At 35.1% G+C, this 15,065-nt stretch overlaps 1 protein-coding gene across 2 annotated transcripts in view; it reads right to left on the bottom strand.

Moving 5' to 3' along the window:
- Nucleotides 1–1,447: 1,447 nt before the first annotated feature.
- LOC141529394 (tyrosine-protein kinase Dnt) overlaps nucleotides 1,448–15,065 on the bottom strand; it is a 144,410-nt gene continuing 130,792 nt past the window's right edge. For both annotated transcript variants that reach the window (XM_074245898.1, XM_074245897.1), the window contains 5 exons: nucleotides 11,361–11,565; nucleotides 4,864–5,020; nucleotides 4,371–4,638; nucleotides 4,086–4,272; nucleotides 1,448–3,699 (listed from right to left, as the gene is read on the bottom strand). In XM_074245898.1, coding sequence (XP_074101999.1) covers nucleotides 3,451–3,699; nucleotides 4,086–4,272; nucleotides 4,371–4,638; nucleotides 4,864–5,020; nucleotides 11,361–11,565 — 1,066 coding nt within the window. In that variant the 3' untranslated portion in view covers nucleotides 1,448–3,450. The remainder of the gene's footprint in view (nucleotides 3,700–4,085; nucleotides 4,273–4,370; nucleotides 4,639–4,863; nucleotides 5,021–11,360; nucleotides 11,566–15,065) is intronic.

Genomic DNA, 15,065 nt, shown 5'->3' on the forward strand with positions numbered 1-15,065 from the left:
TTTCAACTTTTTTTTTTTATTTATTTATCAATATATATATATATATATATATATATATATATATATATATATATATATATATATATATATATATATATATTTATCATTTTTTCCTTCAATTCTCACCTCATACTAGTGATTATACTTTACAATTATTTTTTTACTCAGCTACTGAAGATAAATTTGCAAGTAGGTGGCGCGGAGGATTTAATTGCATGGCTTAGCACCAAATATAATTAATAAGAATAAAAATATTTATTTAAATTTACTTAGTTGTCTTACCAAAAGAATTTTATAATTTCAATTCTACTATTAATTTAACTATTATGTTGTTCTCAATCAAACAAAACGTTGAGAAAAAAATGTCGAGTACTTTTTCTGACTACAACACTGAAGGTCGATTATTTTATTTTTTTATTAAATATATTAAGTGTAACAAAGGATTGAGATATCAAAAGTACGCTTTATCAAAAAAATAAGAAAGAAAAACACCTTATATCCTTGAATTCTTGTCTAATAGAGATAACGAAACAAAAACGCAAATAGAAAAATAATAGAGAAAACCTTGGTTAAATGTCGCCATACAAAAGAGCAACCAAGCATGTACATAACGAGTCTTTGTTGTTAAACTTATAAATTTTTAATTTATGATGATTTTATAGCTCATTTTTTTTTTTTTAATAGGCAGTGGTAAATTTTATTATCATATTTTTAGACGTGGAACAATTTTTGTTTAATTGCTCTTTATCGGCAGTGTTTGATTTTTTTAATTATTGAAAACCTGAGAAATTTTTGTCGCATTGCTTTTTAATTATAGATACTTGAAAAATTTTTAAATTGTTTATCAAAATTTGTAAAAATTTTTTTGAAAATTTGTTAAAATTGTGATTTTTAACATTTTTTTTATGGATTTGAAAAAAAATATATATCAATGAAATCAAATAGAAATTTCGTTAAAAAAAATAAAAATTAAAATGATTTTCCGTCTAAATCTTTGTTTTTATCGCATTTTTAAAAAAAAAAAACTTCCCAAAACTCCAAAAAAAAAAAAGCCTTAACAATATTTTCGCACATGACAAAGTACTTTCACCCAATTATCAAAACCTTAGAAATATTTATACGGATAACTATATAAATCCTTAATTAAAAATTAGTTTGCGCAATTTTTCATAATATTTAATTCCTATTACAGTATTTATATTTATTCGTATTTAACTAAATAAATATATATAAATATTTATATAATCGAAGGTCAAATACGACAATGGGATTTACAAGGTATTTTCCGAGTTGTGAGAGCCTAATCGTGTTAACTTAAAACGCAAATAACTAATACGTACATTTATATAAAATGTATTTATATATATATATATATATATATATATATATATATATATATATATATATATATATATATATATATATATATATATATGTCGAATAGGAGTAAGTCTGTTAGAGTACCTCCAGTAAATCTATCTCTCCAGTTGGTCGCCATCATTGTCGTACAGAGTACAGAGCAGTACTGAATGCCGCTTGCAAATATCCGAGTTTCGTAATTGAGGACAGGCGCTCCGATGGAAAGAAAGATTTACGTGAGTCAAGAGCGATCGAGTTTCGCATTTATTGGCCTCGTTCCCTCTACGGAAATCAACAAGTCGTTTAACAACAACTATTCGCTGATTCCACTCTAAGTGATTTTATCAATTGTCTTTCATCCTTACCCACTAGAAGAGATTTATCTTTACTTATTATAACTTACTCACTTTGAATAATATATATATTTATCTAATTTATTTACTCATATTCATTTATTCAAGTCATTCATGTCATATCGATTTTTTCAGTGGTGTTTAAGCTAATAACAAACATTTTTTATGATCTGTACGCTCATTATTACTACTTCAAATATACACATAACATAAATACATTCATATATATGTATAAATGTTTGCGCAAACGCACGGAGAAACTTTCATTAGTAGTTTATTCAATATATTTTAATACCTATATATATTTTTAGGAATTGAGAATAAAAATTAGATAATTTCACTTTTTATATTGATATACACTCAAAATAATTTATTCAGTACCTTTTGTAAAATTCATCTTCCGATAAATCGACTGTTAAATTATCATTACGCAAACAAATAATAATAATAATAATACTAATAATACTAATAATAATAATAATAATAATAATAAAATAAAGAGTATTTTATTATCTTTCAATTCCAAGATATATATTTGATTTATGTTGTTATTCATATTTTAATTTATAAATCTTTTAATCTCGTTTAATCATCAGACTTATTGAGATACGGTTTGATTAAAGCAGCTCGCGGTTGAGCGTCAATTATAAATAGCACAACTTTTACTTTCAGCGTTTGGAAAATACCACCCGGATTGGGTCAAATAGTTGTTGCTGTTGTTAATAATATTATTACTATAATATTTAAGATTTAAATAAAATTTAAACATCCTTTACATATCAATACTCCACGTGGATCGTATCAACACTTCGTGCCCAAGACATTTAGCCCCGACAGCTAGAAAGAAGTCCAAAGTCACTAGATTTTTCTCAATCTTAACTATAAATTATATTAAAATCTAAGTTAAGATTTTTAATTTTAATTGCTTAGTTTAATTTTTTTGTTTTGCTATTTGTTTATCTTCGTGAACCCTAACACACAAAGTGGCACTCTCGAAATGCAATTTATAACTCACCCTATTTCGTCATCGTCCTTTTCCTCTCACTTCTGGCTAGTTGCCGGCGACATGAGCAAAAAATTAAAAAAATAATACTCTGTGCTCGATTTGGCGAATTGTCTTTAATAAAAAGTAGTCCTTTTTTATTTTTCCTGTGCCCGCTTTTCCGACTTTTACTCCACTCAAAGCTCTGATAAAAGTAGAAAAAAAATAAAATAGACAGCGATAGTTATCTTACGACTTATTGCCCTCTTAATTAATGTCTCTGGAGCTTTAATGGCGTAGAAAAATAAATACGTATCATTATACAATAAAGATTGTACAGAAAAACTTGAAAGATTATCCTTAATCATGGAACCGAAAAACACGTACATAATTCTTATCAAAGTTTCTCTGAAAAAATTATTTCTAATTTAAAAATTTTGTATTTAAATTGAAAAAAAATTGAAATGATGAATTTAAAAAAAATGGTGCAGTTTTTATGCTTAATTTCGGGCACGGAACAATCCACGTGATTAATTGTCACCATATATATAAATATAATACATCATTAAAATTTATAATAATTTATCTTATTTAAAAAAAAATGTTCGACCCTGAAAGTTAACATTCCTGGCTTCAAAATATCAGTACGAATTTAATTAAAAATTGTCCATATAAATCTTGAGCTGACTAGATGTCTCTAGTCCCAACTCATACCTATATCTCTGAATTATTAGCGTCTATTATTCAACAAACACCTCAGATAAATCCACCGAGCGCGTCGTAGAACTCCTGAAGATAGGCAAGAAGCTGGGGCATAGTCGGCCTGTCCCGAGCCATTCCCAGCCAGCAGACTGCCATCACGGCAAAAAGCTCATCTGGACAAGGGCGGGGTTGAACAAGTCGGTAGCCGTCTCTCAGGCAGGCCATCATTTCGAAGGGATCCACCTCTACGTAGGGCTGCCCGCCCATTGTTGCCAATTCCCACAGGAACACACCAAAAGACCACTGAAAAATAATATTTCCCATTCATTTGCTCCCCATTCAATGTAAGTGCACTTTTTTAAAATTTGACAGTTGTTTTTAAAACCAGCAATTAATTTTATACAGTGGACTAATTGTACACAGAAAAAAAAATTTTCTCGAACCAAGAAAATTATAAGGAAGAATGAAGTTATTTTGGAGCAAGAAGAAATTTTCTTGGCTTAAAAGAATTTAACTTCGTTCAAAAAATTTTAACTTCATTCAAGAAATTTTCAGTTTTCCTTAAGATTTTATTGATTTAAGAAAATTTACGCTTGACTCAAGACTTTCTTTCTTTCTGTGTACAAAGCAGAGCTTAATGCTAAGTTGAGGCTCGAGGAGATGATAAGACGGTAATTGCAATAACTTACAACATCGGTAGCCGTACTGTATTGATTGTGCTCGAGACTTTCCAAAGCCATCCATCTAATTGGTCGGTTTTCATTGTCGCCGAGACAATGATAGTCCTGGGGGAACAGGTCTCGGGCCAATGCTGCGTCTGCTAAACGTACTCGGAAGTTATTCGGCTCTATTAAGCAGTTTCTTGTTGCAATGTCCCTGTTGTTCAATAAAATATTTTATTTTTTGTTATTATTCTCTATAATTAGCAATTTTTAACTAATTCAAGTACAAGAAGGCAAGGATAAAGTCCTTACCTGTGCAAGAGACCGCGGCCGTGTAGAAAAGCGCCAGCACGAACCACCTGCACACCGACATTTACCAGATCGCGGGTAACTGGATGATGAAGCCCGTCGGTAAGGTAGGTCTTGAGATTTAGCTCGCTGAGTGAACTCGCGTAAGCCAACAGCGGACATGGATTGTCCAGGCATGCAGCCACCAGTGACGCTATGTTCCCGTGTACTAGACCCGCTAATTGGGAGCCTTCCACCACCAGCAGTGAGGCCTGGTAAGCTGACGCCACTTCTGTTGAAATATTTACCCGTTATTGTTGCTCAATATTTTCAGAATCAATATTTATGTCCTCGTAAGTTGATAAGTTATTGTTATAGATGCTGTTATCTACTTTACCGCAGGTAGTAAAGTTTGATCCCGGATAATTATATTATGAGGCAACTCGGGCGATTTGGGGCAAGGATATATAGGTATACACGAGATTGGGTGTTTATGCTGTGAAAGCTGCTGGCTCACCTGTCACCGTTTTGATGATAACTTCTTGTTCTCGGCCGGCGATGTTCAGCGAACCCTTGTAAACTCTTCCAAATGTGCCTTCTTGAATGACACTTCGGCAATAGAGCGCTGATCTCGGGATCGCCATCGCTCTCGCTTTATCACACGGGTCGGTTGTCTGAAAATTTATTTAGTTTTATTGTAAATAAAATTATTTTTAGATTAAAAAAAACTTTCACGTTTCTAGAGCTTCAATATCACTTGAAGTAATAATATAAAAAAAAAAAAAAAAAATGAAAGTTTTATCCTTAATATAAAGTAATGGATTAAAGGATCGAATAATAAAAATTCTATTACGGATAATCTGCAGTAGATTGGATTATTTTTTATGATAATAAAAACATATTTCAGTAAAAGCATAAAGATAATAGAGAGGTAAAAATAATTTTCTTGGACCTTTATATAAAACCTGAGGGAAAAATCTGTAATAACGATATTACGTTATTAAAGCTCCTTACAACAATGCTGTGTATCTATAAGTACCATTATTATTTAGCCGGTGAGGCTTCTCAGTGATACGAATTCTGTTCTGGAGATACTGTGCTCACTTATAAATGTATATATATATATATATATATATATATATATATATATATATATATATATATATATATATATATATATATATATATATATTATATTTGAGGACTGTACTGTCAGGAAAAGTAAAGCTTCTAGCAGTAGGAATAGCATTTCATCCTCAGAGGATATCAATCCCTCTTTGTTGAGAGTAGACGAGGGTAGTATGCCGCATCAGCTCGCCGAGCGAGGAGTGGATGGGAAGACCTGGTCATTCATTAATTTCAATTTTACGGAGTTTTGCCTTTGGCATCGAGTCCATCAGCATCGACTTCCTCTTCTCTTGACGCTGTTCTCTCTTTTGTGCTCTCGACAATTTACGCGCGTTTCTATCATTCTTTAAATACACATTTCTTTCTCGGTACAATATATATAGATGTATATATGTGTAGAAATAAATGTTTGAGTTTTTCCCGGTGCTATTTGGCTTTTGTGAGAGCTTAAAAAAAGTTGAAATGCATTAACCGAGAGACAGGACAGATGGATTGAGAAGCTGTTATCCATTACCCTCCTCTTGTACTTTGTATGATATTGAAATCAACAAGGGGATTTTAAATATAATCGAGGGTGAGAAAGCTCCTCTCATCGCCCACCATTCTCTTCGTTACACAGAGATTCCCCTGATGCGCGAATTTTTAAGGTGGTTTATTAAAAAACTTTGTATATGATAAAATACGTGCTAAAAGTTTTATCATGTTTTCCTTTAACTTCTTTTTTTTCTTCAAGTTACACCTTATTTATATTTCTTTTAACTTTTTAAATCCTACTTAAATATTTTGACATAATTAAAATTATTATTATGCTGCTCTTGTTACTTTTAGAGTGTTAGTCATTATTTATTTTTTCTGTCATGAAATTAAATTTTGGTAAATATTTACAAGTGGAGCCAATCATTTTTTTTAATAAAATTCCTATTTGATTTTGTTGAGATATTTATTTTTATGAAAAATACGTAAAAAAATGAATAATTTAAGATAAAAAGGTGATTATCACAATTCTAACAAATTTTCAAAAAAATTTATTATTAATTTTTTCTAAAAACATGAGAGCCAAAATTTTTTCTATAAATTATTTAAAAGAAAAAAAAAATTCTTGACTCAAAATAAATTTTTTTGAGTCAAGAAAATATTAAAAAAATAATAATTTATTTTTGAGTGGAGTTGACTTTATAAAAAAAAAATAAATGTATAAAAATAAAATATTATAATTGAATAAGTTATAAAAAATGAAAATGAAAATATAAAAAAATAATAGCAGTACATAATCGTTTGTTTGGACACAATGACATTGAAATAAATTGTTAAAAAGTTAGTAGCGGAAATGGATTACTATTCTCAGTCCTCGAGGGGTTGTATCGTCAAGTGCATTAGCATGAGAATGAGAATTCTGAAAAATAGTTACAATTTAGCAGTCCCATTCTCAGCAGTTGGGTCAACTAAAAAAGATGCAGCAAAAAATATATACGCAAAAATAAATAAAAGTAATCGAGAATAGTAGGCAAGAGGAAGGAAGGACTACAAAGGAAGCGGTAAAAATAAAAATAAAAAAAAAGTAGCTGTATGCCGGAAAAGCGAGTGTGTCGGCAATACGCAATCAGCCGGTCCAATAATGGAATCGGAAATAATTTACGAATCCGTTGTAGTTATAGTTGTAGTTGTAGCTCGAGAAGAGCCGACTAGAGAGCAACAACCAACAGCTCCCAGCATTTGGGAGTTCGCACGAGCTGTCCCGCGCGCGGCGACGAAACGCATTAAATGCAAATGCGCTAATTCCACGGGCTTATGGTGGGTTCGAGGCCTGTAATTATTAGAGAGCCCTCGTTATGCGCATTCACGCTTACACATTGCCGGACAATATTAACGGACATTTATATGTACGAGCTGTTAAATCGAATAAATACATTTTCATCGTTTAGCTCACAAATGTTACTAAGTGAAATTCCAACGTTTAATTCCAATGGTTATTTTTTATTTGATTTTTAAAATTTACAGTGAATAATTATTTAAATAAAGGAAAATTTTAAATTTTAAAATTAACTTTTAATTCTTTTAAAGCCTGCTTGCTTGCACATGAGCGCTTCGCAAAATAATTATATAATAATATTATTTTGAAGTTTGTGAATACTTTTGTTTAATATTCTCTCCACATAATAACATTACATATTTTATCAAAAGTAATAAACTCTAGAGACTAATACTCAGTCAGCGTCGGAAAAGCATGTCGTACCTTTAATAAACACACATACAAGTACAAATGTATACTTAGTCAGTTATACCGACTGCTCACTAGTATTCGAGATTTGGTTTCACGAAACTCCAGAGAGAGAAAGAGAGAGAGAGAGTAAAATACATGAGACTAACTTGATTAAAACTTTCTTCATCCGTCAAGCACCACGGTTTATTCACACATGAATAAAGTAAAGAAAACATACTGTACTGTGCTGTGTAGCACACCGTTCAAGTATCAAATATATAAAAGCACTGGGTATATAAATGTCTATTGAATCTCCGGAAACTCAAGAGAACTCAAAAGCTGTATACCGGGGGTGTGTATTTACCGGGACGACTGTACTCTGTAGATTCTAACAGTCAGCAGCTTGGAGTCTGTCTGTAGTCATCATAATACGTTGATAAAATAGTCTTGAGGATGTCAACCGTATCGTTTGGCCCGAGAGAAGATGTGCAGCATCAATAGAAGCAAGTGGAGTTTAAGACGAATGGTAGAACCGAAGAGCGAGCAGTAGCAGAGGGAGACCGTTTTCTGAAAGGACGATTACCTCGACAGTGGGCTGGAGCTTTGGAGAAGACATTCAAGCTTCCAAGGCTGTTTAGGGGGAGTAAAGAGATAAGAGGAGCACAGTAAAGGCATACGCGTATACCCGGTAAATTGATCCAAGATCAAAGCCAAAACAATCACAGGACCCACTTGCAAGTTCACCCATACTACGTCCTACGTAGTACTACATCGAAACTGTTCCTCTTACTCTATTACTATACTCGTGTACTCTCTTCGTTGCTGCTCTTGCTCTTGCCTGGCACGACCTCTGTGTCTCAACTTTCATCCGGCCGTTAGACAGTCTTTGTCGCACCTCTCTGACTCTTCGGATTCACGCTCTCGATCGGGGATTGCTCAAGAGAAGCAACCGCGTGTGTAACCTTCTCTTCTATCTAACTACTGCTGCTACCACCGGCTTTTGAAATTTCTCCGGTCTGTGTATCGAGTGTACGGAGTTTACTCGGGTAAGATATCCCTCTGGGATATGCTAAGCCGTGCAGTCATTGAGGTAGAGTCACAAGATGGATAAATATATATAGTGTATAGATATATGTATCTATATCTACACACTGTAAAGTAACACGAGCAGAGAGAGGAGAATATTTATGTATGTATCCAGTAGAATTTTCATTGTTTGCCAAGGAAATTAATATAAAAGGTCTGTCTTGTCGAGACTTTGTCGTTTGACGAATAGTTGTTATGTTCTCGGTTCACTTTTATTTGGAAGTGTAACTAAAGGCGGAGTCAGGGGAAGGGTGAGAGGAAAAGGGAGAGGGAGAGACGGAAAATAATGGTAAGAAGACATTAGACATGCTGGAAAAATAAATACTGAAATGAGAATGCTATTCGGACCATAAGACGCACGTGGCAAGGGAAATAATAAGTAGGAAAGGAAAGAAAAGGGTAGCGGTAGAGAAAAATAGGGAGGAAAAATTGAGAGTGAGAAAAGCAGAGATGAAAGAAATAGTCGTAGGGTGAACTGTAAAAGTAAACGCGGCTTTTGTTTTATTTTATTTTAAGATTCTTTATTTTTTCGTTTTATCCTCTTCTAGTTGCAATGCTCGTACTCTCGACAGAGCATCGTTGCCGCGTCTTTTTGCTGTAAGCCCGCGTATGCTTTTTTTTTATTCTTGATCCCATTGCTCGCACGCGGCGCTTCAAAGAGAGTGTACTGGCGAAAAAGTATAGAGTATAGAGTAGCGAGCCAAACGTCCGGATCGCTCATGGAACTTTGAGAAAAAAGTAAAATAAAACTTATTTTTATGTGGATAGGTGAAAAAAAAAAAAAAAAAAAAAAAAAAACTTGAAATTTGGCGAGTTGGGCTTCTGAAATAATAAAAACTAAAGGGATTGAAAGCGGAGAAGGAGAGAAGATAAAAAAAGACTGAGAAAACATATTGACTGGAGTTAGTTGGTACAAAATGCCGAGTGGCTTGTGTCGGCGATCGACGGAGGTTGAAATGGGTGAATAAAAGCCGGAAAAGTATGCGCCGAGGATGGACAGAAAGAAATCCGGAGTTCTAGATGAGAGAAAGGGAGTTGAGATAAAAAGAGCAAGAGTAAACGAAGGGCAAACCAGGGAGGACTGACGGGAGGAGGAAAAGTTGTTCATGGAAAGCGATTCACTCGACCACAAACTCGATAAACTTTTGAGCCACTACTCTACTCTGGCTCGTGGATCTACGTCTCTCACGGTTTCCGCTTCCGGTGCGCACTCACCAAAGAAAAAGGATCAAGAGACGCTCAACTGTTTGAGAGCTGAGGGCTGGTAATACTGCTGGGGATCCAAGAGCCAGAGCCGGCTCGCCAGGTAAGGAGGAGAGCCTCCATCTAAGCGGCGAGGTAACTCGAGTACAAAAGTTTAGCTCGGGTTAAGATGGAATAAAAGCTCTGTAGAGAACCTAGAGCTAAAATTGCTCAGTTACAACGAAATCGGATTTTCCGTTAGTGGAAAACAGCAAACACTAGTGTCGGGGCGAATACTTTTAAGCTACAAGCTTAGTTCTTCAGACTTTTCTCGGATCTTGTTGCTAAGATGATACGTCATAACGGCAACAGCACTCCTGGGTGGTAAATATTGTAGCGACACCGTGCACTGTTTCTATATTGTGTTGTGTGCCGACGAAACACGAGTAGACTAGTGCCTGCATTTTAGGGAGCTCAATAATTCACCAACTACGCGTAAGTTGTTACGACCTGCTTTCCTGAATATTGTAGTGACAACATAACACCGCAGGGAGCTCGAGAGAGGTGTATTTGTTTTAAATAATTTTTTTTTTTTATAACCAGTCTACTTTTTTTTGTCATAAATATAAAAATATAACATTATACCTAGCTAGGACAATACATGTGTGCATTTATTGGTAGACTGAATGCATATGATAAGATATCAAGAGCGCAGTATAACTTTACTATTACATTACACATACTATCTCTTCTTACAACTCGACGTCAAGTCTTTCACTTGGACCACCTTCCGGCATCCGGTGTGTCGTCGTACTCAAGAAAGCGTCTTTGAGTCTGTCATTTGAATGGCAACCGAGACAACGAGACTCACAAACCTGCACAATAGCCTCCCGAGATATGATACGAGTTCCTCTCAGCGTGTATACAGAATATATAGTACCTAAGGTGATGTAATGCAATAGAGTACGCCGCAAACCAAATGTACCTGTTTAAAATTCTCCCATTTGCATATCGCGATATACCCAACCGGGAATGTCTTTTGATAGTGTAGTTAGTCTGCACTCCCCTACCCTTACCCTCGCCCTTGTCTATACGGCGCTGTGGGAGCGGAGAAAAAAAATAAAATAAAAACTAAGCCAGCGGATTTAGTCTTATCTTTGTTCGCTTGAACTTACTAATACAGCCACTGATACTTTGATACTTTAATACTTTATTCAACGAGCATTGTTCTGATAATTATTGTTCTTGTAATGATCATTCTTGGAGCTAATGATGGCTCTTTGGGTTAATGCGGCCATACAGAGGATGTTTTTTGTTTCAAAGTAATACTTATTGCGCTATGAATTAAGCGGACATGTGTATTGAAGGTATTTTGGATATATGTTTGGATGAATGGGCGGTGTATGGAAGATTCTCACCTGGCTTATGTTGGTAACGTGACTGGCTGCGTAATAACTTGCTCGGGAACCACAGGGCCGCGCGTACAAAGGCTCAAGGTCTGCGATAGTCGCGTAACTTCCGGAATTGGCGCTTCCTGGCCTTGGGTCCACCCTTACCAGCACAGAACTTCCGGTCACTCCGCCCGTGCCCGCTGCTGAGTAGCTGCAGCATGGCAGCGTTTTCCTGAAATCACCGGCAATTATGCAACACTTTCCTATTTTTTAATAAAATATTTAGATTTTTTAAAATAATTAAACAATTAAATCTTCCGGTTTTTGTAATATAAAACTAGAAGTTACTTATTTTCACTTAAATTTATTTTTTTATTTACTCCAAGTGCATATTTAAAATTCGTTTACTTCCTGAAAATAAATTTTCTTTGTTAAAAAAAAATTTTTTTTTAATATCAACTAAAGTAAAAAGAAACTTTTGTAAGAGGGATGAAAAATTTAAACCAAAGATTTTACCATTAAAAATTCTAGGTCGACTAGACTCAAGATAACTGTCGGTCTTTGATAGTTTTTAATAAATTTTTTACAACAAAGTAAAACCATTTCTCGTAGATTATAAAAGCTGAAATAATTATCGTGAAAAGTTTAAAAAAAATAAAAATCTCTTTGACATATTTAGCTTTAATTCCAAGCGTTTGACGAGGGAGAAAATAATAGAAAGAATGTTCATTGGTTTTTAACAATCCTCTTGAATATGGTAATGCACAAGCAGCAGCCGCAGTAGCAGCGGCAAAAGCGAGGGTGGATAAAAAATAACTGGAGAAAGAAGACAGGAACAAATTTTGGCTCACCCTCAATATCCAGTCGTCATCACCATTTCGAGAGAAGAGGCTCACACCCTGAGACTAACTCATACCTACCAATAATAAATATATATACATATCTACATGGATAGATGTAGGTGTATTATGTCGAATTCGATAAGAACGGAGACGGTTGTTGTGTGATATTGTCGGATGATTTGCATATTACCCTGAGGGTCGTAGATCGCCGTAGCAAGCGAGATCTGTAGCTCCGTCTCATCTGAAGGGTTCAAGTTGCTTCACCGAGCAGAGTCTACTCCAGAATTGCCAAGTACGAAACATCTTCGGGCATTGTCCTCCTCGAACCTCCTTTATTCAACGTCCTACGTCCTACATCTAATCATCTACCACAACCATTACCACACGTCCTTGTATCTGGTGAGTTTCCTCTGTAACGACGTCCTACACTCTCTGTAGAATGTATATAGATATATATATATTCTATGCATTGAACAGATGAGGCTGAGATGAAGGGAGAGCCTAAGTGGATCCTTAAACACGTTAACTCGTCCGCTTTGTACAAGAGGGGATTGATGCTTATCAACGATGCTTGCTACGTACTTGTGATTAACGGAGATCCAATGACCATAACAATGAATTTGATTTCCCACGAGTTTCTCTCATCATTTATACGGAAATTACATACCTCATGCCTCTCGTACCTTATATATCGCGGTGTGTATTGTTCCGCGAGACGTTTAATCAGTCCGTTAATTAACCGTCAGTTGTGCTGCTAACAATAAAACATTTGAATAATGTGCACTCGAAATTTCGATATTTTTAATTCATTCGATTAAACTTTGGGTTTGAAAATCACTCAAGCGGCAGTTATCATGAGCGAGGATATGACGATGCATGTAATGTATTTTTATTTTTATTTTCACTTTTATTGAGTCCGTAAAAGTTTAAAGTTTGAATTGAATATTTTATAGTCGTTTAAAATTTGATGTAAAGTAACGTGAAAATTTCCACACTATGCACACTCAAGATCTGTTGAAGAACACTTGTATCTGAAGTTAGTGCTTTAGCCCCTACGGCAAAGAGATTTGCGTGGGAGGGCTCCAAGCCCCTAGTTTAGTGCGCGTTTATTGGAATAGAGTGCCCAGAAAAAGAGAATTTAAGAACGGAGCGAGCGGACAAGAGAGACACGCAACCACTGAGGGGAAAGCTTAAAATATTCCGTCGCGTTTGTGTGTATATATGTTAGCTAAACAATCCGACGGACCGATGGTGATATGAAAAATATATCTCCATCTATATATGTATGCGATGGATATCTATATGTGTAATTCATAAAAGAGAGAGTTATAATCGATTATTTGTCATTGGTTTTGGAAGTCCATAAAATTGTTGCCTAGTCGATTATATCGCAATCGAAAAAAATAAAAAAGATCAAAGGCGCTATCCTGGATGCTGGATTATTGCGAGGGTGAATAGTTGTATACGAATAACTATTACATTTCCTTTAACCACATGGGAAATTCCAATAAAAGTTGATCTTGATATTTGAAACTTTTTTCATTATTTTTTTTTTCGAAATTTTAATTATGTCACCGATATTTTAATTGTTTTGTGATTTAATTATACAAATAAATTATTTTCATTAATAATAATAATTATTATTCATTTTTATACGCATATAAAATAATTTATATGCCTCTAAAAAAATTCAAAACTTCTCATATTTAAATAAAAAAATATTAAAAAATTAAATAAAAGTAATAACTGAAGCATAGCCCTTGGATTGTGCTCGTCAACTCATCTACAATTGGATCAAAGACAACTCGAGAGCGACTAAAGTACCAATACACGTTGATGCGTCCGAGGAGATGCTTCATAACAAGTACCATTGTTAAATTTGCCGCTTTGCCGAGCGTACGAGACTGCTGCTCAGCTCGTTCTGCTTTGCTCTTACTCGTACTTGTACTTTTGCTACAACACGATAACTCAGTCTTTGTACTTAGTCCTTATAGCTGAACTCGAATCCATCCCCCTGCAAAACTAGAGGGGTCGTGCATCACCCTCACTCTTATCCTCGTCCCCGTCCCGAACCGCCAAGGCGTTATCCCGCCGGCGGAGCCTCAAAAGAGCTAATATATCCCGTGAGAGACAATCGTTTGGCTCCCTCAGCTAGCAGTACAAGCCCTCTTACCGCAGTATTTCTGCCCTCGACGCGTCGTGGCTACGGGTTCCGAATGGAAATTTCCTCAGCCTCCTCCTACATAAGCTCATTTCCTATCCAAGAGGTCCTCGTCCCGTTATCTTATCCTTATAGGCCATATCCAACAGCCTTATATCCCGCACTGAATCCTTCAAGAAATCCGGCCAGCATTGCACCCGTGTAATAAAATGTCGGGAGCGATGCCAACCGACCGACAGATCACCCAACTTATTGAAAGGATATTTCATCCGCCCGGAGTCGAGCTATCCTGCTTATCCTACTACATCCCACACTCTGCTACCATTTACCCGATACTTTTTCTTCCCCGTCGGCTTTCTTGTTCGGTTTCTAAAATATCAAACCTCTGGGGAGAAAACCTCCCCCCCCCTCAAACTCTTTTGCTGCACATGCCGACTCTTGGCTCTTGTCGTGGAAAAATAAAAAATAAAAAGTAAATCATCTCCTTCATCTTAACTCATATTGAGGCTTTCTTGGCTTTAGCTCCAAGTTGAGCCTTAGCCACTACACATTTTCCATATCATTTATTATTATTTTTTATTACAGAAGGATTCCCAGGGATTCACACCTCTTTTGTTGGCAATTGATTTTTCTTAAAGCCTTCTGAAAAATCCCACGGACCCTCTGAGAGCTTAACGGTTTCTTTCATAACAAATTTCTTACACTTTTTCATATATTTTAAGTTTATTT

The sequence above is a fragment of the Cotesia typhae genome, unplaced genomic scaffold (assembly GCF_013202065.1).
Source record: "Cotesia typhae breed Kobodo isofemale line unplaced genomic scaffold, CoteBio_Ctyphae contig_48, whole genome shotgun sequence".
Classification (NCBI taxonomy): domain Eukaryota; kingdom Metazoa; phylum Arthropoda; class Insecta; order Hymenoptera; family Braconidae; genus Cotesia; species Cotesia typhae.